Here is a 26,030-nt window from a genome sequence, read left to right on the forward strand (position 1 = left end):
GTGCCAGGGCTCCGTCACCCGCCCAGCACAGCAGTGCTGCCTGGTGCTCAGAGGGAGCCTCCTGGGTGCCCGGCTGTGCCCATGGCCTCCTGTCCTGGCACTGGGCACCACTGAGCAGAGCCTGGCTCCGGCCTCTGGGCACTCTGCCTTCAGGGATTTAGGGACACGGATGAGATCCCCCTGAGGCTCCTCTTCTCCAGGCTGAGCAGCCCCAGCTCTCCCAGCCTCTGTTCACAGCAGAGATGCTCCAGTGCCTTCATCACTTCATCATTCTACAGCATCTCCCTTTCACAAAATGGATGCAGAAAGCTCAGATGAGCTGTGAGGAAGCCACCTCTGTCACCCACCAGCCTCCAGTACCTGAGAGAGACACCAGGACCACAAGTGCTGCTGTTGCAGCGGTAAAATATGACAAATCCAAGCCATCAGGACAATTGCCACTGCCATTCATCGTAAGGCCAGCTGCTCAGCCTTGCTGATTGATAGCAGCAAGAAAAAACACACAAATACTTCAGAAGTATTTCTGCACAGTGTCTACAGAAATGATTTTTATTATAGCTACCTTCTCTTTCTCCTTTGTCCACCAAAACCTTTTACTTAGCAGTTGGATAAAAACAATGTAGTAAAGTCAGACAAGTAACAGCTTTAAACATCTTTTCATACACCTTTTACATATCTTAAATAGGGATCTAAACTTTATATCCCCAACCAAAAGAGATGGCTGCAAAATCCATCTCTCAATAAGAGCTTCATGAACTCAGGTTTTATTCCCCAGTCCTGCAGAACTCTTCCCTCCCTCCCAAACACCTCAAGGGAAGGGAGGAAAAAAATAAAAATAAAAAAAAAAATCCCCCCCAACACCACCTTTGACAACTATTTGCTACGCCAACTCTTGGAGCAGTACTAGACATTTTTAGATTAGACCGTACAACAGGTTCTAAACAGCATCTAAATATTATATGGACATTTGTTCACAAACCCTTTGTCCCCGTCTTCGCACAGTCCTTGAGCAGCTCCAACGTTTACCACCAAGGTGTGCTGTACAGCATTCACCATGCACGCACCATACTCTGAAGCGTAAATGCAGGGATAGTGAGGAAATGGTAGCCACGTACATGACAGCGATCACTCCAATGTAAGGAAACACTTCAGAGCATACCCTACCCTTATTAATCTTCCAGGATTATTTCATAATATGCTTAAAAGTTCGTTAATAGTGACGAAGAAGAAATGCAGCTACACAAAATTCCCAAGTGCTGGTAGGGACAAACCTGATTCTCAGCCAGCGCTTTTTGTGCATCTCAGGCGTCGATATTTAGCAAAATGAGGTATCTCACGTGTATCAGAGGCGGAGGTAACACGTCTGTTCAAAACCCAGACCTGTTAACATCTCATCAATACTGTTTGCAAAAAGACTATTTTAAATCCAAACAGAAGCGAGTACGTCGTGCTGCTGTTCTAGTTTCATAGAGCTTAATGTGACATTCCACAAAATTGAAATAGTGTGCTTTGTTACGATAATTTGGCATCTCTCATTATGAAAGTTTTAAACTTTCAAGAACCAAAAATTAAAACCTGGCTAACTGAACTTTTTCATACAAAGTCACAGTTCTTAAAAGGATACATCTGCACCATTTTAATGGTGAGCACTCGAATACATTAAAGAATTTATCCACAATAGTTTTGTGAGCAGTATAGGCACATAGTGGCATGTAAACTACCTGTGGCAACCAGAACAGCAAAGGCACAATCTGTTTTTTTTCTCCGTTTTTCCCCCCTTTACTTTCCAAGATGTTTAATTTACAAAGAAAAATACTCTGTACCTCATGCAGAAGTGTTACATTTGTATAGTATAGCACAGAACCATCACAGAACTGCTGTCATCTGATAAAATGAGGCATTTTAAAAAAAAAAAAGATAGCAGCTCTTTGCACTCAGGAACTGAACTTCTGAACTAGAGGGCAATGCGTGTTCTCACCAGGCTGGGAACAGCTGAAGCCCTCTGTACTTTCTCATGTACAAAAAGCACTGCCCGCACACTGAAGGTAGGTTAATGAGTTTTGTGGTTTGCTGTTTGCAGCTTTTGTTTTCCCATATGCCACTTAACTAAAAACTCCCCAGTTAAGATGCCTGTAAAACTATCAGTTGCTTCTCTAATACAAAATTAGTTTTCAAGCATTGACCTAAGGAGGAATCTGACCGCAGCTCTCTGCAAATTGGGCCTATCTGGATGCCCTTCTTCATACCTGCACATGGACTTAAATGTGTGTCCGAAGGGAATCCCTCTCAGCACACCTGCTTTCTCATCAGGAAGCAACAGCAGGAAGAGGTTCAAACCAGAACGCAGCCCCTAGTGATTCAAGGTTAAGTCTAATGCAGTAACTTTAAAGTGTAACTTCTACCCATGGCTCTAATACATCAGTTCTGCATTTTACATAGAAACATTACAGTTAGAGTAAGTAGAAAACTGTAGTTTACAAATGGAAAAGATCCTTCTATTAAAAAACATTTTACTTAGTTACCTTAAATAGTTCTCATATGCACCATTCCACATTGTGGAAAAGCTGAAATATGCAGTCTGGACTCCACAAGTTAAACAGAATTGTGTGTATTGGCACAAATACTTACATCTACATCTGTAAAAGGTAAAAAAAATGCTGACAACCCTGTCCCAACCAGTGTAGCACACGCAGCTGCTCTCCAACACATCCTTTCCTATATGAATGCCAACAAATGACAGTGAGATGGGAGCTTAGTCCTAAGGGTGTGGTGCCAAAAAGTTCCAAACTGCTTTGTCAGTCTCTGAACAGAGGAATCAGAAGTATTTCCAAAAGTGTCAGTCCACTCAACACGTCTGCAACTGTGAGGTCACTGCAACTGCACTCTGTACGCTCCTATTAGCAGCTTTACCTGGAAAAACAAGCAAAGGATTCGTACACAGATTGTTCACGTGAAGCTGTACTGAACGTCTTCTGCATGAGGAAAGGCACGTATGAGATTGCTCAGTCATGAGCAGAAGAGGAAAAAAAGGAAAAGTATGAACTAGACATGCACACACACACTTTCATATGAATATCCTTATTCATAATGGATTAAAAAACTGAAGCGTACAATAAAATATTTAACAATTTAAGTCTTAAATATGAAGATCTAAAAAATTTACTGGTGCATCTTCCATAAAAAGCCCCACTACACAGGATCTGTAACTCCTCTTGCAACGTGCAGTGGGATGACTGCCCAAACCACCTGGAAGCACACACAAAGGACACCACAGGCTATTTAACAGCACACTGCGTATCGGGATAAATACTTCCAAACTCTAAAGGCACACAAAAAACATCTGTATGCAGATGACAACTCCCTGTAGTTGTCATTAAATTCACGGTACAGATGTAGAAAAATTTTGGCTGTACCATTAGTTTATCCCAGCACACGAGTTCCTGATAAGAACTGGGTTGAGAAGACAGTGGGGAATCCTTGGTTTTACATTTGCAACACACAACCAGAAGCACTCAGACTACAGAAGAGTTAACTTGTTGTACAGTACATAGTATTTGAGAGCATTTGGTACCTTGGCAGTAGGAGCTTCTGCCAACCGTATAAAAAGCTTGTTAAGGCCTGCAGTAGGGCTGAAGGAATAAATAAAGTGACTATCCTAAAAGGAAAAAGAAAATCACCAAAATTAGTGGCAGGATACGGTTAAAAGTGCTGTGCGAATTGAAATAACAGAACATGACAATTAAACTAGTGTGTGTGTGTCTGTTTCTTTGTTTTAAAGTTGCACATGCTGCAAATAACCTTTGTCATAATTGCAGGGAAAAAAAAACAACAGAGTGCACAGTGATACATTTAACAGGAAAAAAAAGAAATTTAAATTAATTGGTAGAAACACAAGGGAGTTCATTAAAACAAGGCAAAACATTTATATTTAATAACAGACTTGAGTCAAAAATTGGAGAGGCCAGGGGAATTTGGGAAGTGAAGCACCTTCAGATTCAGAGTTGTCGCCTCCCTGCTCAAGCCCTCAGTCCTGAGGTCGCAGCGTCACAGGGCAGCTGAGGTTGGCGGCACCTCTGTGTCCACCTGGTCTGAGCCCTGCTCAAGCAGGGACACCCAGAGCAGGCTGCCCACAACCATGCCCCTGGCTTTTAAGTCATAACTTTTAAAGGAATCTAATATTACAGGGTTTGCAGTTCTTTACACACACACCAAAAAGTTCATTTCAAAAATTAAAAAATAAGTAAACAGCAACAACAAAAACAACACACACCAACATCACCAGCCACCACCACCACCACGCCTGCATCATAACACTCAAAATCCAAATTAAGGCTCTAAAATTTCCCAGGCTGTTCCACAGACTTTACAGACCAGTTTTACGGTCAGTCAGTTATATGATGACTTACCAAAAATACAGGGAGCTGGAATTTGTCGTTTAAAACCACAGCTTGTACACTGCATGGTCCACAGAGCCGAGCAACGACTTCTTTACCAAAGAAATTTGAATGGAAAACGAAGAGAAGGATTCCAGATCCTAAAAGGGAAGGCAACTCAGTCACATAAGGCTGAAACGAGAGCCATTATTTAGAACAACCGCATACGCTGAACTTTTGGATACGAACAGTTAGGTACCTCTAACGTTTGTATAAATATTAAACTCCAATGGAGAACTGAAGGAATATGAAAAAAAAGCAAATATGCAAAATCTGATCTCCCTAGCACAACCCAAACACAGAACACAACTGAGCGGGTCACAAAGCCAAGGTCTTTTGGCAGCAGGACTAACTTCACGTGGCTATTACAAAGGAAAACAAAATGAATACAGTAATCCTCAGGTACAGTTCACTTCTGTGTTTTTAGATTTATCTAAAGTGTCAGGGAATTTAATGTAGCTTGGGTTGTCTTTTTTCTTGGTAGGGACAACTGAGCTTAATTAACTACGGATTTTTAAGAACTGCACTGAAATTCATAAGCAACTGTCTTCAATACCCCCAAATGCCTCATTTTAATAGTATATAACATTTCCTAATTCTACAAAGCATATTGCATCAAAAAATGGGATATATTTTAACCAAGCAAATAAAAATTGGATACACATAACCACTCACAATCCTAGTTTTAGTAGTATTTCAATCACATCAATGCATTATTTTGGAAAAAAAAAAAAAGAAAAGAACACACAAAATAACAAGATCAGCATCAGAAGGTATTTCCCTGATACACTCAAAAGGCAAGAAAAAATGACTCAGCTAAAAAGAGCATCAGAGATTGTTCTCTGGATTCCCGACAGAATGAAGAAGTATTCCTAAGTATCTTGGGAATTTGATCCTCAGCTTGTCAAAGGGGCTCAGAGGCAAAACAGAGTTGGTTGACACTGGCTTCTTTTATTTACAGCCTTTCTAAGTTGGGTTTGGGTCACAATAGTGTCATGACTGCACACCAAGATACCAGTGTGTTAGGCACTGTATACAAAACAAGGTGATCCACTACTAGATTCTCAAAGTACTTCTACGTTAAGATGCCTAAATATTAAAGTACTCTCTTAGATTAATATTTCTAATTATTATTTGTCCTAAGGTAAACCTGTTACATAGGCAACCTCTTCCTTCAGTTCATGTGTTGCATAAGCTATGTGGTGACCCAAAAAACAACAACCAAAACCACCCACAAAAAAAAAAGCCAAACCAAAAACCCCCAAACCCAAACCACCAACACATATACACAAAACCCACCCACAATGCATTAAAACATGTTCCTCCTCTCCCTAAAGCAGGGCTTCCTGCTTTCAACTTCCACATTCCTTAATCTGAGTATAAAGAACATCCCCAATGTAATGCACTCTATTATAATAGGTGACAAAAACAATTTCACATAGCAGATACTTAAGACATCCTTAAAAAGCAGCTTCTCAATGCGCTATTTTACTTTTTAAAAAATAGGAAGTAGGAAACACAACAAAATCCCTACCTTCCGGGACATTTTGTGGGGGTTTATAGTTAAAGTCTGTAGAGAAGTCTGGCCCTTCGCAGAGCCGATGACACGCAATTGGGAAGACTGGCTCCAGTAAAGCAAGACGAGCTTCAAAATAGTCCCTGATGGTATCTTCTGCTACTCTTGAGAGCCTGGAAGAGCAAAGTGAGGCCTGTACATCACGCAGTAAATTACCTTACCAGACACAGACTTGATCAGAGCTGACACAAAACAGGATTTCAGATCACCTTTCTGAATTCCCAATTTTCAGGGCTTCATTGCTGACATTTACATGTAGATGAACCCCAGATCCCAATATTGTGGGAATCGAACATTTTATCAAGAGATCTGTTTGTGAAATCCATCCATCAGGTCTCTGCTGTTTATTTTTGTGGACAAGTCCACTGCAGCAGATACCAAGATCTCTCACTAGCCACATACTTCTTTTTGTAGGAAGATGTTGCTGGAACATCAGGCACATACCAGCTGGCTGAACAGGAACGGCTTCCCTAGCACGGCTGACCCACAGACTGACTGCAAGTACAATGCCAGGTAAATCAGACACTCTACAATTTTATTGGTCATACTGTTAGAGGAGTGCAATTCCCAATTATTCCCAGCTCTATTAAAACGCCATGGAAAAAGCAGCAATTCTAGCATTAAATAGCCCCCCCCTCCACCCGGCAATAAATAAAATGGGTACTTGGGAAGGGCAGGGGCTGCTAAATTAAGCATGCAGGCTGTCCTTCAACAGAGACCCCATTAACCTATGGTATTTGGCACTCTGACAAGCCAGCTATCAAGTAATCCTCTTTGGAAAGCTGTTTTGACACAAATGAGGTTTAAATGCCTCTGCAAGGCAAAGGTCCCGACTCTCTGCTTTGCAGCTTTCCAAGCCATGACTCAAAGCACAGCTCCCCTCCACGCCAGCCTGAGATTATCGCCCACAGAGCCTAAAAACCTGAGGTTTTTCACTGGAAAGAAACCACCAGAACTGCCATACCAAAGCAAGCCCAGAAGCTCACCTAGCCCAGTTTCCAGAGCTATATAAATAAGGGAAATTGAACAGCAGTCTTTGAGGTACGCTGCCCTAGTTTCCAGCAATCCCATTTAGAGGCATCCAAAACCAAACCACACCTCTCTGCAGATCCGCTTAATCCCTTCTTAATTCCCATGCAATCGTGACCAGAGCATTTTGCAATGAAATCCGTAATTCAGCTTTCCTGCACAAAAATATTTCTCCGTTTCCCACTTATTAATCATTTAAATGGACAGCCTCTAGAACCTTCCTCATGTTTTTTTTTTCCCCTGACAACTGAAAAAATGAAATTTTGAGCTTTCAAACTGCCCTGGGGGGAGCCCCTTCTGCTCTGTCTCTCTGACCATCTCTACTTCTGCCTTTTTTTGCTTCAACTGTTTTTAAAAAGAGGTGAAGGGAATGGGACACACTATTTAAGACCTTCAGGCAACATGGATTTAGATTTTATTTTCAGCTTCACTAGTACTGTATTATCTTCCTTTTTGATTTAAAGGCAGCACTGAGCTGGTATTTTCAGGTAATTATGGTGAGTGCAGAAGCCCTCTCAATTCACAAGAGCTGTTTTACTCTCTGTAATTCACATTACTACAGCGAAACCCCACAGACATCACTTTGCATTTACCAGGATTTAATTTCACCTGCCTTTTCACTGGCAAAATTACATGTTCAATATCTTACAAAACAGATCACGCAGCATAGCCAAACCTGAAGATGGCAGATTTTAAATATAAAACAGTCTGGAAAGGAATCAAGCAGTGAATGAAAGAAAGATTCAATATACTGAACGGCACGTGCCAGATCACATTTGTCTGTGTACTTGCTGTTGCCTTCAAAAAGTTAACTCTTGAGAATTTATCTACTTCACCCGCCCTTGCTCACTTAATTTTTTTTATGTTTGAAAAATTATTATTAGTTTTTATGCTTTTAACACTTAATTAAGTTAAATGCAGTGATCTACAATACCTCAGACAAACTATGGTGCATTAAAAATACTGGTGCCACAATACTGCTTCACCCCCTCCAGTATCAAGCCAGATTTGAATATGTTAGTTCAGCAAAAAGTCAGTGTTGGGAAGTTTAGCTGGAGACCAGTGCCCATGGTCCAGTCCTTCTCCTCTCCTCAGCACTGGTGGGGCCACACCTGGAGTGCTGGGTCCAGTTCTGGGCTCCCCAGTACCAGAGGGACCTGGAGAGAGCCCAAGGCAGGGCTACCAGGACGATGAAGGCACTGGAGCATCTCTGCTGTGAGCAGAGGCTGGGAGAGCTGGGGCTGCTCAGCCTGGAGAAGAGGAGCCTCAGGGGGATCTCATCCGTGTCCCTAAATCCCTGACAGGAGGGTGCAGAGAGGCCGGAGCCAGGCTCTGCTCAGTGGTGCCCAGTGCCAGGACAGGAGGCCATGGGCACAGCCGGGCACCCAGGAGGCTCCCTCTGAGCACCAGGCAGCACTGCTGTGCTGGGCGGGTGACGGAGCCCTGGCACAGGCTGCCCAGAGAGGCTGTGGGGTCTCCTCCTTGGGGATCCCCAAAAGCCGCCTGGACGTGGGCCTGGGCAGCCTGCTCTGGGTGTCCCTGCCTGGGTAGGGGGGCACCAGGGGCCTCCAGGGGCCCTGCCAACCTCAACCAAACTAACTTCATAACTGAGTTCCTTTAGACATCACGGGCAAATATCCCCTAGCCTTGGAAATATACCCAGGTTTTATTGGTTTGCAATAAAATGTCTTATACTGACTTTTTACAAAAATAATCCACAAATTTCTCTGCCTTACAGAAGGGTTCTGTAATCTCCATTGTGAACACCAGCACAATGATCGTATGGGAGCATTTGCTTATATATTTGCTTAATATTAATTTTTTAGACTTGGTATTCTTAAATGGAGCATTTATAAGGTTATAAAGGAAAGACTACTACTAGCTTCATAACAGAATAAGAGTATTAGCAGTACTACAGCAAGCAGCAGTGACCATTTAAGAGGCGGTTTCTGTCAAAATAGATTTAAGAAGTTAGTTGATGGGAAACGAGACCAGAGATGGAAACAGTTTTCTGTGGACTAAAAAGAGAATGACTACAAGGCACCTGATACATTGGTCTTCTTGAATTGGACATAAAAACCACAAAGAAAGTCATCATAAAACAACAAAAAGACCTGCACTGAGATAGCACTCCTCTGGCACTACACAGGCACTCATGGCAATACTTCACCTGCTGCAGAAGCTGAGACTTTCTCTAAAGGTCACTCAAGTTTGGAGATGGTAGGTTACGAATTTCTGCTCTGATACACTATCAGTTAGCTAGTGGTTCTTCCAAACTGACATTCGAAGAGCTTGCTCTTTCTCTCCACTTTTATTCTTGTCCCTACTTTGTATCATTCTTAATCCGTTCTGTGTATTTCACCACACACACTGCACTGCTCTTTGGCCATTCTGTCGCATGATAGATGTTTGCATTTCCATCATTTACTGGAACATTAGCTGTACCTACCTCTCCAGCACAGAGTTCTTGAACTCTCCACTCACAACTGACTCTTAAGGCTCAGCAACACCCTCATTATTTCCTATCTGCAGGGACTTTTTGTCTTCTACCGCCCCCAACAAAAGACCGCTTTTTTATTTTTTTAAATGAATGATTTACTTTCCATGCCCTAATAAGACTTTACATTCAACTGTCCAATACTTAGCTTTTATTTTTTCTGATTACTTTCTTTCTACTCTGAGGAATCTTTCACTTCTACTAATTCCCTTTTCCTCCTCTCCACCTTTTTACTCAGTGTTTAAGTAACTTCCTGCTAATTGTTAGCTCACACAGTTTGCATTTCACATGATTTATCAGTTAGCTTTGTGCCCAAAGCAGATGCTTTCTTTCCAGAACTCTCTCCCTCTTCCCCATGACTTCAAATTATGACAGGCCCAGTGTTTCCAGCTTTGACAGAACAAACTTCAAAGTACAGTTTACTCACGTTTCCAAATGACTCTTGAGCTGCTCGTATACCAGTATGTTATTGCACTGCTTAGCAAAATGAAGTGCGCTGTTCTGATGCTTTGACAAAATATTGCAGTCTGCTCCGCTCTCAATCATAAGCCGCACTATGTCAGAATTCCCTCTTTTACACGCCTGTGCAAAGAGAAGGGAAGGATGGGCAACAACAAAATCCCATTAGAACACTGTAACACCAAAGAAAGCAGGACTGCAGAAACAAATTAAAATCCAAATTTAGTTACAATTCAGAAAACAAGTTTAAGCAGGCATCCAGGGAATGCTAGCACAAATCCTGCTAACTCAGGATCATGCCACATACATGTAAATACTTCACCTTTACCCAGGCAATACTATGCAGCTGATCCCACAGAATTAGCAACACTCAGGGTTGCCAAATGGATTACTAAAAAGACAAAAAGAAGTTCTATGACAAGATTTAAGCTGCTCAAGGACAGTAACTGTAAACTGCCTTCATGCCTGAACAAACAGGCTTCTGCAGAAGCATTCAGGATGACTGATCTAACACTTCTAAACGTCCATTACTTCAGATTTCCAGTAAACGAGTGGAATTTCCCCCAAATTATTTAGCCATTTTAGACAGATACTATTTCAACTGTGTAAGTGTCCAAGCCTGATCAACATTACCTCCAGTAAGAATTTAATTTCAGGGCATCTCAACTGAAGACTGGACAAAGGTACAGGAAAAGCTAAATAAAGCCCTACTTTGAAGGACACAAACTTACTCTTGGCAGCTTGTTTTCAAACATCTCACTCAGAATTAGGGAAAGGCACAAGAGATATAAATTTCTATCCTCATGAGGCCTTTCAGAAATGAACATCTGAAATTTGTTTAAGGCCTGAACTTTCATATCCACTTTCAATCCATAATCTTCCATAAATAAACAAAACCAATACACCCTTCCCCCCAAAAAAAGAGAAAAAACAAACAAGAACCTTACAACACCACAAAAATCACGTATCACCTCTGAGAAAAATGAACTGCCAAGACTTCCCTCCCCCTGCTTTCAGAAGTAAGATCCAACTCCTTAGGTTAAGAAAGAGTGACTTGATAAACACATCGGTATGTTTATCCACACGTGGCTAAACTTGTTTCAGTAAGTTACGGGAAATTAAGACCCAACTCTCCATATCTGCACCGCAAATAAATACAGGGAATAAGTCACTGTAGGATGCCAATTAGGAAGTATGCACAGCTGTGTATCAAACAAGAAAAATATTACTGAAGAAATATGAAGCTCGAAACTGAGGTTCATGGAGGCAGACAAACTGCAAAGAGATTTTGGACGTAAGTGACTGAGGAAACCACAAATGTGTCACCACTTTCTTTACAGAAGATATGAACCCTCTGAGCCTTGCAGAGGTAAGAGAGAAACAATATGACGTTGTCTTGCACAGAAAACCTCTTGTAATCTCTTCTGTAAACAGCCTCCATGAAAACAGAACAAGTTTATCAGGAAGAGGAACTTCAGCGGAATTATCCAATACAAACCAGAAAATATTAAGAGGAGCACAGGCTGTTTTAAGAGTCTTAGAATTTTCCCATTAGAACAACAGTAAATACATAAACAAATGATTTCCTTTGTGGTTGGAGGAAATAAAGGTGCAGAACAGGTAGTGGGAAGGTGACTGTAAACCAGTTACTTTATTTCTGGCCAGCGATTATAAGACAGAAGTCAACATTTCACAGCAACATTCTGTGAAAGATTCTCCTTTGTGGAGTTTTTGGTCTCCCTGCTGACAATCAGATTATCTCAGTTTAAAGACCACGTCTACATTTCTTTGACCCAAACAATGAAAGAGATGAGAAGCCACATTTAACACTAAGTTGATGGCATCCGGATCCACTGTTTAGATATAATACCTTAAAAAAATATGGATTAAAACACTGCCTCACGTAACTATGAGTAGTATTTGCATTTCAAATGCAGTATATGTCCCCTGACTAAATTAACTCTGCAAATGCACTTTTATGTCTTCTATACTCTGTTAGTTTCCCAAGTATTACTATTAAACTGCATCAGAACAAATATTGATTTTACCTTCATTAAAGCAGTTTCACCACTGCTCTGCTGCATGTTCACATACGCCCCAGCTTCCAGAAGAATAGCGACCGTTGTAAGAAAATTCTTAAAAACACAAAACAAGTAAATATAAAATATTTAGTTTTCATTTTCAAAATATAAGCATAGTGCATGTCACAATTGCAGTTGTTCTCTCCCATTGCTCATAAAACTCATTTAAGACTGGCAAATAAAGAGCCATAGACATTTAATTCTTACTTTTTACATAACTTGGTATTAGTTATCACTTAAGGGGGAAAAAAAGCCTGCACTGACCATGAAACTGGAATCAAGCTTTCCTTTGGCCTCGTATCTCCTGTACTTGGGAAGCTCACAAACCAACTTGAACAAAAGAGAGCACCATGAAACATCCTTTAACTTTAATCAATCTGGACTTTGTTTGGGAAGAGCTTAAGGTCTCCCTTTTTTGGGGATCAGCTAAAGGGGCAGAAAAAACGGATCCCACTTTTGCACGTACATAAAAGAGCCAAGAACTACAAATATGATGGAAAACAAGCCAACCTTTTCAGCTGCATGTATCAATGCAGTTGTTCCATTTTTCTGTCTGCCATTAACTTTGGCTCCTTTCCTGATCAAGACCCGCAGGAGGTCATCGTGCCCACCAGCGGCAGCAAGCATCACCAGGGTCATTCCACTCGAGTCCTGCAACAACAATCGTTGCCAAATACTTGAAGATAAATCAAAACCGCAAGACAAAGACTGCAAGTGCATCAACAGGTTTCACAGAGATTCTCCTCCCCAGCAGAAGAATTCACACATAGATGACTGCCAGATGCTGACAAACTATCACCTCCCACTTCCCTCGCCCACAGGCCTCACACTCGGCGCTTCATAAATCTAATGAGCCGAGCAAGAAGGAAAAACAGAACGAGGCCGGATGAAAAGCAGCAAGGTATGTGACGGCGGGGAAGACAGCAAGACAGTGGAAAAAAAATCGGGAACCACTGGAGAAAATTCACATTGCCTTAAGCCAGTTGCTACCACAACACAGCTTTTGGATTTTATCTGAGGAAAAATATGAAGATTCCTGTGGGCAGCCAGTCTCCTCACCACTCCTTGCATTGTCCATCAGACACTACAATCCAAAAACCATGGGCTTGCCTCTAGAGTTCATTTGGCATCTTTTTTTCTCCAACACTACAAAAGTTTTAGCATAATGTGTAGTCCTCAAAATGCTACATGAGTGCACAAGGTCACTGATTAAAATCCTGATGTCTGAGATTTTAATTCTCAAAAACGGAGTTACAGTACTGGTTAACAGGAAAATAGACCCCTGAAGGAAAAAACGGTAAGCACACAGCCGACAAAAAAAATTATTCATGGGGTGAAGTTGCCCCAGTCTGCTGAACAAAAAAAAAAAATGACCTTTTTTCATGTATAGACATTTTACATGTTTCAGGCACTTAATCTGCCAGATATCACCATTCCTTATACCACTTAAAATTCTACGTTTATTATTCAGTTTAAATCCAGTAGGCAAATCCTTTGCAAATCCAGCTAGTAGGATGTTTCTACGAAATTTCACTTTTTCTTTGGATGAAATGGGAACAAATATTGAAACCTTGTATCCTGTGCTCCCTTTTCTCCCACTGTGCTTTTTCCAAGGTGAAACACAAAACCGCTACTAGCAGGACGTAGCTTTTCAAACAATCCACATTTGTACTTCCCACCCACCCCCCTCTCAACAGCTCTATGACAGAGCATTTACCTCTTGATCCAGATTATATTCCTCGCTTGAAGAAAGTGCCATCTTCACTGTCATATAATCCCCGCTTTTGACAGCATCCCTCAGGAGTGCTAGAAAATAAAGTTAATGCAGCTATAGAATATTCCACATTGAAATGCCAGATCAGAAACATCCGTTCCTCCCAGCAACTACTCACTGCTGGATATTGGTTCTGTTGAGACATGATTCTCATCTTCTCCATCGAGATGCTTCTGGAAGTCTTCTAGTGTCAGCCATTCCAACTGCATGTCCATACCCAAACTCAGGACTTGTTGCTTGCCATCTATCACGTATTTGATTTCACAGAAGAAAAAAAAACATAAGTAACTAGTAACTTATCTGTTTCCAGATCATTTTATCTGTTTCCAGATCATTCACTGCTTCAATGATCAGCAGCACAACATGCTACTTTTCATTCAAACACTCTGGAAGCCAGTGTGAAATGGTTCCAAACAACAGCAGCCATGTTACAAGCAGACACTTGAAAGAAATCGCTTAGTTGTTCTACAGCATTAGGCTGAAGGGATCAGAGATGGTGAGCGGTGTTACAGCAATAGCAGGAATACACTGGGAACACACTGATAAGCTGAGAAGTTATCAATGAGTTTTCAAAAGAAAACATTATTATAGCCAGCAGGGAAAACAAGAATTGGAGCACTGAAAGATGCAAGCAGGAATGGAGAGAATATTAAATGCAAGTGCTCAGCTTTCTCCTAGATTTGCTTCTACGGCTCACCAGAGTTCTCCTCCATTTGACACACATCCACTACTTCTCGATCACCTTCTGCAGCAATGTAATTCCATGTTTCTGTTTCATCTCTTATGCTCCTCCTTTCCTTGTACACCTTGCTGTCCTTTGATTTTAATTCTTCTATGAATTTATATTCTAGCGAAGATTCTTCTCGTTTGCGGTTATTCTCAGAATAGTCATTTTTTTCTTCTGAAGCTACATTAAACAATTCAAATACACTTTTGATGTCTTTAAAGCCTAGAATATTAAGACAGTTACCAAGAGTGACTACTTGAGCCCCTAAAGACTATCACATAAAGTTTAACTGAGTGACCAGAGTCCATTCAGAAAACTTTATCATTGCTGGAGCATAGCAGCAAGCTTAAGCATAAGCCAAAATCAGGGAAAGCAAGTTCACCTCCAACTACCCTGGAAGTCTGGGCTCTGGCTGCTTACTACATAGTATCACCTTCTTTTTAACAAATTTGGTTTTGAATCACACATAAGTTACTACTTTGAAAATACAGTTCAGTACCTGTGATAAACAAAGGACACATGCTGTATGTGGAACAGTAATTAATAGTCTGTTACCACTTTTCTTGAGCACTGTAAGCATCTATTATCTTTTAAGTGAACAATGTTCCTCTGGCAATAACTATTTGAAGTACTAGAGCTCCTCCTATACCTATTCAGAATGACCAAAGGTGGACTACTTTGTTTTCCTCTCAGTTTATCCTTGTCAGAGCAGCAAGGAAATTTATCCTGAACAAAATCATCCAGAATGTTACTGAGATCAAGAGTGGTAACATCAACATTCTCTTAAACAGCATAAAACAGAAGCGCAACCTAGACTCTTTTCTTCATATTTCAAAGAATCCTGTTCTGTTATTTTAAGGCCTGAACAATAATTCAATGTGGCTAAAGCATCAGGTAGGAAGTTTGTCTGAAGTGAACCTCTACAAGTTACTCTAAAAATAGAGAATGTGTATTTAGAATGATAACAAAACAATTCTGGAAATAGAGAACCATTGGATGAATTGGAAGACTGCTATTAACAGCATGATAACGAAGCATAATTGACAGCACTAAATGAAAAAAGGCAAAATCCTGACTTGTATAGAAGGCTCTCATGTTTTTATAGACACTTTCACGCCTCATATATGAAAGCACATACAGTGTTCTCATGAAGCATACATTAACAAAGCCATAAAAGGCTTTTGCTTCCTAAAATAAGAACAAAAGGTGTTTCTGAAATGTGCTACAGAAATATACTGCATCTGCTCTTGTAGTTATCAGAAGAGAATGCCTTGAAGGGTCTTCCCCTTCTCTTTTTAGCAATTAGCACTTACTTTTTAGGCCTTTCTGTTCTTTTCTGCTTTTTTCTTCTTTTTCAGGCTCCTTTTTCTGAGATTTGTCTTTTATTTCGGTTTTCTTTATTTCTTTCTCCTGATATCAAGAAAAAGATAAAATTAAAGTGGTAGGGAGAAAAAGGGAAATAAATCTGTATATAAAACAGGCTTGTGGACATTCCTAAGAAAATGAATTAAATGGGTGAGACAGGAGTTACTCTGTGAAGGCTTCTTCAGTAAGAGAAAAGATGTTATTTCTAAATTAAGGAAGTTCAATTCTGACTTTTGCAGCATCCCAGTCATGCAAGGTGCTTACATATGCCAAAACCAGCATATGTTTAAAATTTTGGTGCTTTACAATTCATCAAAATGAGATAGACAGATATTCACACATGCACATGTATATATATAAAGCAAAGACCAAAAAAAAAAGGACCAGGAAACTTTTTCTATTTAACATTAAGTCTTAAATGTTAGCTGGTAAATCACTTATGAATACAGATCAAGTAGAAACCAGAAGTCTCTTAATCTTAAAAGTATTATCTCTACTAAAACTGGGACAAAACAACTAAAATCCCTTGGTCCAGAAATAAGGAGACTACAGATCAAGGAGGCACAAATATTCAAAGTACTTTAGGGATCATAAAGCACTTATTTGCAGGAAGGAAATTTGAAGTTGTGAATCTCTCATTTGTTTCCAATATTTAACTTGAATACAATGCAATCATTTCTAAGTATTTAAGACCTTCGTAGCAACATATTCAAAGCAGTTATGACACAACTGACTTTGACCATAACTGAGAAAACTTGACATTTGTATACAGAAGGTTTCAGGGTTTCCACTTCACACGTACAGAACAATGTAGCAATAGTCATTTGTGGAAAATGCACAAACAAAAAAAAAAAATCCACCAAAATCTATTCTATCCGCACAGAAGATTGAGCTTAGTATCAGATAAATTATGGCAGATGGAGAGATACAACCAACTGCACCAAAAATAAGAAACCAACTGCCTCCTCCAAAGGTTGCCTTTCTTCTTCTCCTCCAACCTCTCTTTACATTCAGTCAGCAACCTCCAAACCATAGAGTAGGAGGGAGGTTATTTTTAGAGGAGGGAGGAGCATTTTATCAGCCCCAACACTAACTGGGTACATGGAATAGCACGGGCTTTCTGAAAAACTGCCACCAGAACAAGTCCACCAAAGCACTACAGACTGAATTCATCATTAAATGCTACCACTTCTTAGAAAGGTAAAGAATTAAAATAAATTAATTTAGCATATGATAACGTGTTAGCAGAGCTGTAGCACTGAACCCTCCTTTTCTCCCCCTCATTCCCCACAAAACTCCAGCTTTTAATCACAGACATGATTAACTGGCAGCACAGGCAGCTGTTGTCCCAGGCAGATGCCCAAAGTAGGAGGGGACAAGTGATTTACCAAAACCATTACCAGGTATTTGCTAAACACAAGGGCTGTTATAATCAGTTATCCTGAATTCTATTCCAGATTTCTAATACTGATTAGATGCACAATGCACCCTGCATTTATTTTTGGAGGTAAATCAAAAGGAAAGGAGGGTTCAGCATACAAAATGACCTCAAACGGAATATCACGCTACAAATTGACACAACAATGTTCTGTAATCAGAGCTGCACAATCACGGACAGGTAGCTGAGAACGATGCGACAATTTTATCTGAAAAGAATGATCTGATTGGGCCAACAGCTTTGTGAAGCCATAAAAAACCCTAAAGCTATCCACCAAACCCACCCATGTAATGAGTCCGCAGCTGCTCTGGAGAACAACTAGCCAGTGACAGCAAACGTTTTTTGAGGTCCCAGAGAGAGAGCAAAAAGCAGCATGTTTTCCATGGTTCCTCAGTACACGAGAGACATACAGACATTTTACTGACAGTGCTGGCTGAAAAGCCAAAAGAAAACAAAGGCTTCCACCTGCTAATGATTTCTTCATGTTTGGGATGACAGGATTTTTATGCTTTGGTAAATAAAACAGGATTCCAAAGATGTATCCAATTACCACTGCCAATGTTGCTCTCTTATGAATGCTGTAGCCTCAAACATACTCGGAGTACTACAGGGCCATACCATTCCAGTTAGTTAACAGTCCAGAGAGGATTATTTAAAGAGCTGTTTGACACAGCTATGCCTCGATGCTATTAACCTTGTTTACAAGAGCTTTCACCACTAAGCTCCTGCAAAAATAGTACTTTGTGTAGCTCTACTCTGCGATTACTCCACGTAATATTTCTATTCTCTATCCAAAATCAACTTGATCATGTTTAAGGTGGCCTACTCCATACATAAAACAGCCTGAAGCAGAGGACCACGGCTGAATCTACAGAAATAAGGCACCTGCCACCATGGAATTGTGGCCTTAGAAGGAGTGGGATAAAATCTATTAAGTATCAAGGTATTTTAGCTGCAGCCATATCAGAAAGGGGTATCTCTGGGCAGACAATTTTTTAAGAACTGCATATTATATTAGAATAGCCTCAAGTAGCTGAACAAAAATCCTCCAAAAGTAGCTTTTCCTCAGAAACTTTCTAGAAATAATGCTTTTTTTTCCCCCCACTACACACTTTTTTTTTTTTTTTTTTTTTTGCTTTTACCACCCTGGTTTCCTGATTGAATTAAATAAAATAAATTAAATATTCTATTAGTATTTGATTAGTTCATTTGTTATAATAGGTACAGCATTGGCAGTTACCATGACACCAAGCCGTGCAACTCAGCATCTCCTGTGCGCAGCACAGGAATTCTAACAAGACAAGACAAGCTGCACAATTATCTCAGAGACTTGGGTTTCGAAGCAATTTCAGCATTCCGATTCTTCAGAAGGTGCTAATACATGTAAAGCACAACTGAGTGGCTGGCTTTTGAGACAGATCAAGTGTTCGTCTTACCTCAAAAATGTGCTTCATTGTGCGGCGTTGGATAGCTGCTACAAGACTGAATGCATTACTATGCAAGAAGAAAAAAGTCAGACTGAGGCCCTACTGTTGAAGCTAGGGGAAACAAGAGGCTGAAAATGAAAGCACGTGTCTCTGGAACAGTAAATTTTGTTTTAAGTAGGTACGCACAACAAACAGGAGAAATTCGTATTTTCACACCTAAAGACACTCACTCCACTCTCCTACAGTGTTCCCCGTTTTTCCAGTGTTCAGAATCCAGAAATATTTCAGCCTGGCCTACAGATTGGGCACTGAGATTTTTATTCACCTCATTAACCTTCCAATTCCTATTTTTCTCTTTGCCATCATAAACAGTAGCCTTTTGAAGTACCTCCACCTCAAATGTGTTTGATTAACCCCTTCCTCCCCCACCACCCTAATGTTGTAACATTGCTTACCTCCCCAGCTGAATCCGTGGACTTGCCTCCTCTTTCATCAGTGCTCAACTTCAAACCTTTCTGCACTGGTGCAGGAGCAGCTGGCACTTTCTCCAACTCGGCAGCTACAGTTTTTACTTTTTCTTGACCTTTTTGCCTTTTGTGCACGCTCTTCTTCTCTAAATAGTTATCTTTAGTTTCTACTTTTCTACCTTCATCTTTATAATCTTCAGATTTCAGATTTTTCTTCTTCTTTCTTTTAATCTTAACCTCAACACTATCATCTTCATTACTTGCTGATCCATCCAGATGCCTCTCAGTAATGAAATCTTTTTCAGCAATTTCTTGTTCCAATCTCTCTTTTCCACATTTCACCTTTTGTTTCTCCTCTTTATTTTCAGAATATAAGTCTGAGGTTTCATTATCAGTTCCTTGAGAAAGTGCATCATCTAAAGTACTTGACTCTAAGTCAAACTGAACATCTTGCTTCTCCTTCCGTGATTTTTTATTTTCTTTAGAATCTTCTTTCGATTTTACTTTTACATCTTTAACTTCTCCTTTCTTTTTCCTGACTTCTTTACTATCTTCTTTCTTTTGTTTTTTAGGATCCTTTGAATCTTCCCTCGTTTCTGAAGTCCTTTTTTTTGGTTTTGAATCTGCTAACACAATATCTGAGGAGTTTTCACATTCTGTTCTAGGTTTTTCTTTGAGTTTCGCAGACTTAGACTTTTTCTTCTTCGGGTCATCTGGACTTCTATCCTCTCCATCTTTTGACTTTTTCTTTTTCTTCTTTGGTGAAACATCATCTTTTGTTTCACTTTGCCGGTCACTGTCAGATTCTGCTTCAAATACATCATCATTTAAAGAGAGTTTCTAAAATGCAGTACAGAAAAGATAAAAAAAAAAATCCTCATTAAACTGTATCACTTTAGCATAAGCCATCCAGAAATGGCAGTGATGATGCTTTTTGGAAAAGTCAATTGCTGTTTAAACATTACAAATAACATTCCTTTCTGCCAAATTGTAAAATTTGTAAACACAATTCTAGCTCACTTACCTAAATCATATTTCTAACTGCCTGAAAGAGAATCAATACATAAACAAGGAAACCAAGGCAACTGGAGATCCAGCAGTCAGACTCCAGAACAGAATTAAATCACAAGCCTTTTACACCAAAAGCAATTAACCTGATTTTGTAAGATTTATCCACAGGTTTCTCAGAAATAGCAGCTTTCAGATTCCTATACATGATTTTGAAAATGACTAAACAGTTAAACAAAAATGAACAAGAAAAAAAAGAGAAAAAAGCCATATGCTGCCTTCTTGCAGTTCTTTTTTCTGTATTCCTATCTTATCTAAAAGGTTTTTGCTTGTTAACCATTAATTTAATCTGCTACACAAAGCAGTAGGGTGAAACGAGCAGCATCCAACTTCAGTGACAAGAATAAGCCTGTGGGCAGGCAAAGGGGTTGGTTTTGTTGTCAAAAGCAAACCACAATGACGATACATCATTTATAGAGTCTCATTAGAAACTGAAATAAATTTTAATGAATTTCAACTCTACAAGCAAGCCTGTCAATTCAAAAAAAAAAAATCCTTAACCAAACAGCAGCAGCAACGTTCAGTTTCTGCTGAAACAAAACAGTTTTAGATCAAAGAGAATATTTTTAATTCCATATCCCAGATGTCTTCCATTCTCGTGTCCTCCATTAACAGAGCCTAGATAGGGAATTTGTCTTCATTTTAAGATAACAGAAAGAGAAACACACCTGCACGTCTTTTTTAACAGGTTTAGGCTTATTGTCCACAATTTTTTTTCTGAATTCAAGCAGCACTTCTTTGCAATCTTCCAAATGCACCTCTGGTTCCCAGGTATCATCATCAGAGGTATATCCCTTCCACCGTACTTTATACAGAATTTTACCCTGCAAGAAAAAAAACAAGCAAACATTTAATAAAATACAACACTATGCAGTGTACTCAGTTCTTGTGGGTAATCAGTGGATGCATCATTTTGTGTATGTGAAAATTAATATAATGGGAATTCAACCTCATGCTGAGGTAAGAATTCCTAGAATTGTTCCCATCTGCATCACATGCTGAATTGAAGAGGTTGTAAAGTTTCAGTAGTTGTAGTGGTTTTAACCCAAGTATTTGTATTACCTGATTGTTGTCAGAAACACAGTTTCAACGCACATATGTTCCCAGACATTTTACTGAAATTGATTTTCTGACAGTTACAAAATTAAGTTAATATTTTTTCTGTACAAGTTTTAATTGCTGCTCTTTGCTGAAGATTTATAATGCCTAAAGATTTATAATGCAATAACACCATTCACACAGTTCTTAACTGGAATTGATAATGTGTTAGATTTATAGGCAATGTCACTTCTGATAAACCAAAATGGTAACAATTGCTCAGGAAAAAAACATCTTTCAATGAGATCAAGTCAAATCTAGATGAAACCTGATTGTGCACATCCCAAAGCTGGATACAAAGACATCAGTAAAAGATGGTATGACAGCCCTAGACCAACTGTTTCAACAGTATCTGACTTCATTGGAGGATGGTATCACAACTTATAGTCTCCAAGTTTTTCTACTTGATTAGGAAGTCTTACCATTAAGGGAAGAAGAAAAAAAAAGAAAAAGATGCTTTTCACCCAAGTCTCTCTTGCTTTCTCCTAAGCAAAGCAGTCTGAATCCTGGTATTTCTCAATACAGACTCATTTTCTCGCTGCAAGACAAGGCTTATTGGTCCAAGCATAATGCTGCCATCGTCAGACAAGTGGCAACTCTGGGCTGTGTGCACTGAGTTTAACCAAAAAGCAAAGTCACATCCCATGAAATCAAGGGGTTCCTTTCATGGATTAAACCTGCATTCTCTTTAAGCACCTGTATGACAAAGACCAGCAGCAAATTTAAGAAAGTCCATTTTCCATTAAAAGGGTAATAATGAGTATAAGGCAACATAACCATCCCTAAACTTATTTTCTAGAGAAGTTCACAAAGCTGCTAACCAAAACACCTTCAGAGAGGTGAAATAACAGTATCTCTTTCTTTCATAAATAGATTGATGATGCTCCCAAAAATCCTACACTGCTAACTAAGCCTGGAGAACAAAAGTTTCAAAAGAACTGTTATTTGACACTTGGTATTAGAAATGTTTATTTTCGTATTTTTCTGTTTTTGCCTGAGCACCACTGACCTTTTAAGAAGTGTATTCGTATATACAGCACATATTGAAAACTATAAAACTTCAGCAATCAATTCTGCTTACAACCTTATTTTGCTTCACAGACAAAGAAATAAATGAAAAAGCCTATATTCAGATATGTTAACATAACACTTCCTCTTAAATTTAGCTTAGCCATACATTCTTGATTCAGGAATTAGCTTTAAACGTGATGTTCACCTGTCTCTTCCTCTCTTCTAACATGGTTCCTCATGAAAGCAGTAACTAGTAACCTTCTTTTGTAACAAAATTAATTTTGTAACCAAAATTATGCCACTGTTTGTAAGGGATCTCTGGAACTAACAAGCACAATGCCCTGCTCAAAGCAGCTCCAGCTAGATCAGGCTGCTCAGAAATTTGTCAAGTTTTAAGGATCTCCATGGATGGAGATTTCATAACCCCTCTGAACTCCTCCCACTCCCTCAAAGCAAGGAATCTTTCCTTTGTATCTCATCAGACTGCCCTGCATGCCCTGTGCTCCAGGTCCCCACGCTGCCTTCACAACTCTCGCGGGGTTCACTCTGCCGTGGCCATGTCTCTCCCAGAGCTTGGCACAGCACTCCTGGGGCATCTCAGCAGTGCTAACAGAGGAGGAAGCACCTCCCTCGATGCTCTTCATACTGCTGGCCTTCTTTGCTGCAGGAACAGCTGACTCTTGCTCAACCTACCTGCCTGCAGGGACCCCCAGGTGCTCTCCTACAGCCTGTCACCCTCCTGTCCCAGAGCACAGGGTTATTCCATTCCTTCAGCTCATTACTGCCACCATTACACCTCATAACTCAGGTACAAAAGCAGTCAGAAGTTAGTTAATTAGTTGAGGAAGCTGAATAAAACAAAATCTTACATAAATGTAGGTCTATCTGTTGAACGACTACATCCACCATACGGCAAATAATAAAAAAAATGCAGCGTAAGTGAAGGCAGGAGATGGAGCATCATATTAAAGATGCATACACAGCCTTTCCCTTACCTGCCAAAGTTAATTTATTCCACATTATTTCTCTTCTGTCACTTATAAATAAGTGAAGACTTCAAAACATTTTTACGCCACTGTAACTTCTACAAGACCCAGTGATAGGCTAGAGCTCCTATCACCACCTCATTAAAGAACAGAGTTAATGTTACCCATTTCTACAGGGAAATGTCACAGTTTCCCTTAGTACCATTATTTTAGTAGAATTTCAGTGTGGTCCAAAAGGCTTTCTAAATATACCATTTCCAAATTTTTATTGCTAATTACCTCAAGTAGGACAAGTTAGTGTTTCATCTACCAGCAAGTCTAGCTGCCCAGCCCGACCCTGTGCCCAGAGTGCTGCCGGGCGGTGCTGCCACCAGCCCCATCAGGACCAGAGGTGGCAGGGGCTGCTCTGTGCCATGCTCTAGGCTCTCCCATGTGGGCACACACAGCACACGAAATCAACAGCTGGTTCAGCATCATTTTGGGCTTCCTAATGCACCTGGGAATCACTGTCCCAAAGCGGACTACATGCCGTATGCTCCACTGAATGCTCCACGCAGCTTTTTTCCACTCCTTTCAGATGTTAGGACTAGATGTTAGATGCAATTACCTGCCTTGCCCAGCACGTCTGAAGCACAGGAGCGTGGCACCCCACTGAATAGCAACAGAAAGGCGATCTGGCACAACTGCAGCCAATGCTACGAGGCCACAGCGAGCACGCACTGGGTGAGGCACGCGCACACAGTAATGCTCAGTGCTCTGACCCAGCCTGGCAACCTCCAGCACCCAGCAGAGCACCCCATTCAGGGCCTGCAGCAGAACGGGCTGCCAGAGCCAGCAGACACCACTGACGCGTTTAAGGGGGGGTACTCCAGGCATTCTGGTGCTCTTTAGAAGCGTGTGGAACAGTACGTTCCTCCTTCTCCCCCAGTATGCTGATTTTCACTGCCATCATTGCAGAAAAAGCACTCTTCCTTTCAAGCCAGACCCACTGTTTTGATTGACACTTTATACAGGCAGAACTAGAAATGCTGTATTACCTCTGGAGCCTCTGAAAGCTATTACCTCTTAAGCCATCAAGACACTGCACCATGAAACTGCCTATTCGTGACAGCACCACAAACACGTGAGCAATTCTTCACCTCAAGTTTCCCTGACCTAAGGGCTTCAAAACCCTCACGTTTCACACTAAGCAGGGCGCCTTCCGTGCCACCATGTACCTGACTGAAGCCTGAAACCGAAGGCGTAAGTTAGCCAGAACACACAATTTGCAGATACAAAAAGCACTTTAAAAGAGGCCATCTTTGGTGATTTTTTTTTTTTTTTTTAGTTTTTGCTTTGAAAGTTCAAGAAATTTTGGAAGAACTCCAAAAATCCATGCTGCTTTTTACCTTTTTAAGGTAAGATATTACTTCCTAAACCGAACCAGAAGATCTCTAGAGCTAGTTATTTCAACTGGAAGCGGTCCCTCTATTTTGAGGGGTCTCCCTGCATTTTTTTCCTGTCACTTTTACTAAAATACACTCTGCAACCACCTCCAAGTTCCTTCCCCTTTATGCTCCCCCCTGCCCAAACACCTTACACCAAGGCACTCCTGCAGCTCAGGCGTAGCAGCACGGCGCACCTCAGCGCTGCAGACAAAAAGAGAAGTTAGTAAGGAGTCAGGTTTGCTTTTTTTTTTTTTTTTTTTAAGCTGGAGCAGCAAGAGAGGGAAAACCTCGCTCGCAGACCGCGTTTCACGTAGCAGCGCCGCCGGGGAAGGCTCCTCGCCCACACACGAGGGGTTCTCCTCAGGAAAACCCCGTCTCGGGGCAGGCTGCGTGAGGGGAGGGCGGGCACCGCGCCCCGGCCCCGCCGCGCACTCACCCCCTCGCTCTTCACGTCAAGGATCTTCTCCACCTCGAACACGTCCTCCTCGTCCTCCTCCTCCTCATCCTCCTCGCTCTCCCCGCCGCCGCCTCCTCCGGCCTCCCCGCCGCCTCCTGCCGCCGCCTCACGGCCGCCCGGCCCGCTGCCTTCTCCCCCCTCAGCGGCCGCGGCCGCCGCCGTCTCCTCCTCCTCTTCCTCCGCCCCCTCCCGCCTGGCCGCCGCCGCCTCAGCCCCGCCGCCGGCCGCCGCCGCCGCCATTTTGGGGCGAGCTTCCACCGACAACGGGGAAAAGCGGCTGCGACAGCCACCGCCGGGCGGGGCGGGGCCGCCGCAGCCAATGGGAATGCAGCCAGCCCGTGACGCACGCAGGGGCTGGGCAGACTGCGGGGGCCGCCCGCGGGGCTGAGGCGGGGAGGGAGCGGGGTTGAGGCCCCGGCGGGACGGGGACAGGGGGACACAGTGGGGGACACACGGGGACAAACAGGGATCTCCACGGCGCTACGGGTGGCCAGAGCCCCCGCCGCTCTCCCCATGTCCGTGGAAAGGCGTGGAGAGGGGACCAGGAGGCAGCCACGGGTTTGGGGGGAAATGCGCCAAAAGGATGGCTGTGGGCACCTCAAGGCAAGGTCCCGGTGGGGAAGGGGGGTTCTCATAAGGAAAAAACAAGAAATCCCTTTACATTTTTTAGTATTTTGCACATTAAACTTATTGCCTATAGGTGAGCACAA

At 41.4% G+C, this 26,030-nt stretch overlaps 1 protein-coding gene across 3 annotated transcripts; it reads right to left on the reverse strand.

Annotated features, from left to right (window-relative positions):
* Nucleotides 1–518: 518 nt before the first annotated feature.
* MPHOSPH8 (M-phase phosphoprotein 8) lies at nucleotides 519–25,623 on the reverse strand. 3 transcript variants are annotated; one of them, XM_027468711.3, is made up of 14 exons: nucleotides 25,300–25,622; nucleotides 21,010–21,165; nucleotides 19,262–20,113; nucleotides 15,890–15,986; nucleotides 14,547–14,756; nucleotides 13,968–14,093; nucleotides 13,793–13,881; nucleotides 12,586–12,726; nucleotides 12,043–12,129; nucleotides 9,963–10,117; nucleotides 5,968–6,122; nucleotides 4,407–4,534; nucleotides 3,572–3,655; nucleotides 519–2,910 (listed from the first exon to the last, which is right to left on the reverse strand). In XM_027468711.3, the coding sequence occupies exons 1-14, from the start codon at nucleotides 25,558–25,560 to the stop codon at nucleotides 2,869–2,871; spliced, it is 2,583 nt and encodes an 860-aa protein (XP_027324512.1). In that variant the 5' UTR covers nucleotides 25,561–25,622; the 3' UTR covers nucleotides 519–2,868. The 3 variants fall into 3 exon arrangements, with proteins under 3 accessions (XP_027324512.1, XP_027324505.1, XP_027324518.1); XM_027468704.3 differs by having other exon boundaries at nucleotides 14,547–14,798; XM_027468717.3 differs by lacking the exon at nucleotides 14,547–14,756 and having other exon boundaries at nucleotides 25,300–25,623.
* Nucleotides 25,624–26,030: the final 407 nt, after the last annotated feature.

The sequence above is a fragment of the Anas platyrhynchos genome, chromosome 1 (assembly GCF_047663525.1).
Source record: "Anas platyrhynchos isolate ZD024472 breed Pekin duck chromosome 1, IASCAAS_PekinDuck_T2T, whole genome shotgun sequence".
Taxonomy (NCBI): domain Eukaryota; kingdom Metazoa; phylum Chordata; class Aves; order Anseriformes; family Anatidae; genus Anas; species Anas platyrhynchos.

Coding starts and splice junctions, on each gene's coding strand:
- MPHOSPH8 (XM_027468704.3), bottom strand. CDS start 25,560: ATGGCGGCGGCGGCGGCCGGCGGCGGGGCTGAGGCGGCGGCGGCCAGG. Junction 12,130..12,585: donor TGATACATGCAGCTGAAAAG/GTTGGCTTGTTT, acceptor TGTGTTTTTAAG/AATTTTCTTACAACGGTCGC. Junction 10,118..12,042: donor GTGAAACTGCTTTAATGAAG/GTAAAATCAATA, acceptor CTCTTTGCACAG/GCGTGTAAAAGAGGGAATTC.